The following is a 4,221-nucleotide window of genomic DNA, read 5'->3' as shown; positions in this document are numbered from 1 at the left end:
TCAGCTAGAGGCCCGGGGCAGATGTCCCTCGGGCCCCTTAGGGACCACGGCCACAACTCTTCCAGGTCTTCGATGGCCGGAGGCCGTGCCTGACTTGCTGTCCCGCCCACACGTGTCTTGCAGGCATCGTGTTCCATTACAGAGCTATCTCCACACGCTACACGCTGGACTTTGACAGGGCACAGCGGGCCTGCCTGCAGAACAGTGCCATCATCGCCACACCCGAACAGCTGCAGGCTGCCTACGAGGACGGCTTCCACCAGTGCGACGCCGGCTGGCTGGCTGACCAGACTGTCAGGTGAGCCCCCGGGGCCACCCACGGGGCGGGGTGGGCGATGGACCGGAACACCAACCGGCACGGAGCTGGTGCCAGCCCGACACCGTGGCGGGCCTCGGCGGGGGCTGGAGTAAGTGCCTTGGCCGACTGTGACAATCCGTCTATCGTTACGCAGAAACAGGCGGATTTGGGGCTGTTCGTTTATCCTGTGCGGTAAGATAGAATAAGGTCTCAGGTATTTTGTTTACAGAAAGCTCATTAGGTGCTTTTCTGGATAGCTCCAGTGCTACCGTGGAAATACTTTTATTAGCCGATAGGAATTCTAAAATTATACAGAACTTGCACAGAAGGCCTTTATGTGCCTTACTTTTAAAATGTTTTTAATGTTATTTATTTTTGAGAGGGAGAGAGAGCGTTCACGCAAGTGAGGGAGGGGAAGAGAGAGGGAGGGAGACAGAATCCGAAGCAGGCTCCAAGTTCTGGGCCGTCAGCACAGAGCCCGACGCGGGGTTTGAACCCACAAACTGTGAGATCATGACCTGAGCCAAAGTTGGACACTCAACCGACTGAGCCACCCAGGCGCCCCTGTGTGCCTTACTTTTTTTTTTTTTTTTTTTTTTTAAAGGGGGTTTATTGTACTCATTTGAATATACAGTGTAATTTGCAAGACGGTAAATGTGCCCAGGGCAATCCGTCTCAGACATGCTCATGTGGGAGCTCGCAGGGAGCCAGGACATGTCCTGGGGTGTCTGGGGGTTCTGCTCGTGGAAATCCCATGGCACCACGACCGGTCCAAATCCTAGCAGCTTTGCCCTACACGATCATTTTCTCCGTGCAAATTACACATCATTCTCCTTTCTGCCCACATTCCCCTTTGGCATGATGTCTTCACCGGTCCTTTATTTTATTTTATTTTTTTTAAATTTTTTTTTCAACATTTATTTATTTTTGGGACAGAGAGAGACAGAGCATGAACGGGGGAGGGGCAGAGAGAGAGGGAGACACAGAATCAGAAACAGGCTCCAGGCTCTGAGCCATCAGCCCAGAGCCTGACGCGGGGCTCGAACTCCCGGCCCGGGAGATCGTGACCTGGCTGAAGTCGGACGCTTAACCGACTGCGCCACCCAGGCGCCCCTTCACCGGTCCTTTAAACTTTGGTGTTTCGGGGGCGCCTGGGTGGCTCAGTCGATTAAGCGTCCAACTGTGGCTCAGGTCATGATCTCGCGGTCCGTGAGTTCGAGCCCCACGTCGGGCTCTGTGCTGACAGCTCAGAGCCTGGAGCCTGTTTCGGATTCCGTGTCTCCCTCTCTCTCTGACCCTGCCCCGTTCATGCTCTGTCTCTCTCTGTCTCAAAAATAAATAAACGTTAAAAAAAAAAAAATGTTAACTTTGGTGTTTCATGTATTTTTTTTTAGCTGCTTTACTTTTTTTGTTGTTGTTTTTAATAATGCAAGACATATATAAATTAAGCTTTTTGACACATTTTCCCCCCTACAAGTACAGCTGCTGAGGGATGGGTAGCCCAGCAGGACAGACAGAGCTCTGCCCTCGAGGGATCTCAGTCTGTGAGAGCGAGCCTGTTCAGGCGAGAGGAGACATCCATTCACGATGGATCCGACCTCTCAACAGAAAAACCAGAACCGCAAAGCCTCCAGAGGAAAACAAAGGAAAATATCTTTGCAATCTTTGAGATTTTAGGACACAACACCCACTAAAAGGAAAACAAGACGAGACAGCAGCCTCGCATAGTCCAAGAGCCCACATCCCCAGCTCACAAACAGCTGGGCTCAGACCACAGCTCTGACACTTAGCCGCTGTGTGACGTTGGACAAATTGCTTAATGTCTCTGGGCCCCAGTTTCTTCCAGGCTAAAATGGAGTCTTTATAGCACTTGCCTCATTAGGTTGACGTGAGACCCAGATGATACAAAGCAGGGGTCAGCAAGGGACAGCCCGAGGGCCGAATCCAACCAACCTCGTTTCTGTGCGTAAAGTTGTGTGGGAACCCTGTGGTGGTTTCACACCACGGTGGCAAGGTTGAGTGGTCAAGTTGAGACCCCAGAGGCTGCGAGCCCTAAAATATTTACCACCTAGCCTTTCTACAGAAGAGGTTTGCAGGCCCCTGATACAATATGTTCAGTACTGATAAAGAATCGGTAAAGGGGGCTGCCTGTAGTCACCACAAACTGTGAAAACACACATCTCGGTAAAGCTTGGGAAAAACTGTAAAAACAAGTGGTCCACGTACCCAGGGCAGATGCTGGCAAACACATCAGTGAGCCACTGTTTCCTCCCACGTCGGAGGGAGGGTACAAGGGCACAGGCCACAAGCCCCTTCTGTTTCCTGAATGTCATGCCCCACTCTGGGTTCCTGGCAGGTACCCCATCCACACTCCGAGGGAAGGCTGTTATGGGGACAAGGATGAGTTTCCGGGCGTGAGGACATACGGCATCCGAGACACCAATGAGACCTATGATGTGTACTGCTTCGCTGAAGACATGGAAGGTGAGGCCCCACCCCCGTCCCCAAAGCCCCTGCCGGTGCCCTTCTCCCCGCTGACACTCGGGATCACATGGGCCTCCTCTGGGGCAGGGCTCTAGCCCAGCTGCAGCCCATACTCAACCCCTCTGCCATGTACAGGGAGAATGGGAAGGAGGGAAAGGGCCTGCAGGCCCCTCACTGTCCACTTGGGAAAGGGCCTCAGGGGCCCCAGGCACCTGCCAAATGTTTGGCACCGCTCCTGGGCCCGAGAATGCTTGTCTCTGCCTCTCCCCTGGGACCGCCCCTCGCAGCCAGGATGCCCCACCACTCAGTGCTCGGACCAGCCCGTCACCGTCCCAAGGTCCACTGCACCAGCCCAGCCCAGCCCCCCTCACCAAGGACACCCCAGGCTGCTCCAGGGTGGGCCAAACAGAAACGTAGTTCCCAGGAGAGCTGGCTGCCCCCCACCCTCTCTCGGCTTCCCCGCTGCCGGCCCCCAGCCCCATCCAGGCAGTCTCCGTGGACTGGTTCTGGAGGGCCCTGGAGGATAGTGAGAAGGGACCTGGAGTCTTTCTCTGCTTTGTAGAGGGTGCTGGTTTTGGTCCCAGTCAGAGCTTCCCAAGTTACCCAGGCATGTGGATGACAGTTCTTCTCCCATCTGTACCCATCACCCCTTTGGACATTCCAGACCGCAGCCACTGCCCCCAGCCCCAGCCCCACCCCAGCTCGCAGCTTCTCCCAGGAAAAGACCTGACAACCTGACTCATTGGAGGCAGGGACAGTCCCCCGCTTTCTCACCTCTGTGCTCCTTTTCCTCATTCTCATGCCTGGGCCCAAAGCCTATTAAGGAACAAGCAGCTGTGTCCCCATTCTTGGGCACTGCCCATCAGAGCTGCCCCTGAACAGGGCCAGCCAGCACCTTCCCCGAGAACAGGTGCCCACCACGCACCCCTAACCCCCCTCACATAACTTTCTTAGGTTTTTGCAAATAGTAAAAAGAGCTCAGAAGCCCCCACTAATGCCCTTATAGATGCTGCAGGCTAGAGACCCCAGTTTGAGAACCACTGCTCTAAGGGTCAGAGTTCAATGCCTGCTCGTCCCGTCAGAATGGGAAGTTTTGTAAAGGATTGCTTGCATGGGCAATGCTTAACTCGTAGGAGAGATGCCCCGGGAGGAGGATGTTCCACAACAGAGTGCGTGCAAGGATGATTTGGAGCAGGATTTGGGATCCTAGCAGCCACGTGGATTGGCTGGGGATGCAGGGCAGGAGCGGGGAGGGGGATCCTCACTCTGCCGGCCCCGTCCTTCGCAGGCGAGGTCTTCTATGCGACATCTCCGGAGAAGTTCACCTTCCAGGAGGCAGCCAATGAGTGTCGGCGGCTGGGCGCCCGGCTGGCCACCACGGGCCAGCTCTACCTGGCCTGGCAGAGCGGCATGGACATGTGCAGTGCTGGCTGGCTGGC

At 55.0% G+C, this 4,221-nt stretch overlaps 1 protein-coding gene across 1 annotated transcript in view; it reads left to right on the top strand.

The window, feature by feature from the left end:
• ACAN (aggrecan) overlaps positions 1-4,221 on the top strand; it is a 66,093-nt gene that overhangs the window by 31,415 nt on the left and 30,457 nt on the right. Inside the window, exons 4-6 of the mRNA XM_040493404.1 lie at positions 124-298; positions 2,655-2,782; positions 4,071-4,215. Coding sequence (XP_040349338.1) covers positions 124-298; positions 2,655-2,782; positions 4,071-4,215 — 448 coding nt within the window. The remainder of the gene's footprint in view (positions 1-123; positions 299-2,654; positions 2,783-4,070; positions 4,216-4,221) is intronic.

This window comes from Herpailurus yagouaroundi, unplaced genomic scaffold, assembly GCF_014898765.1.
Source record: "Herpailurus yagouaroundi ecotype Mexico unplaced genomic scaffold, PumYag 185, whole genome shotgun sequence".
Taxonomy (NCBI): domain Eukaryota; kingdom Metazoa; phylum Chordata; class Mammalia; order Carnivora; family Felidae; genus Herpailurus; species Herpailurus yagouaroundi.
Note: the sequence above shows the minus strand (reverse complement) of the source record. Positions and strands in the feature narration are given on the sequence as shown.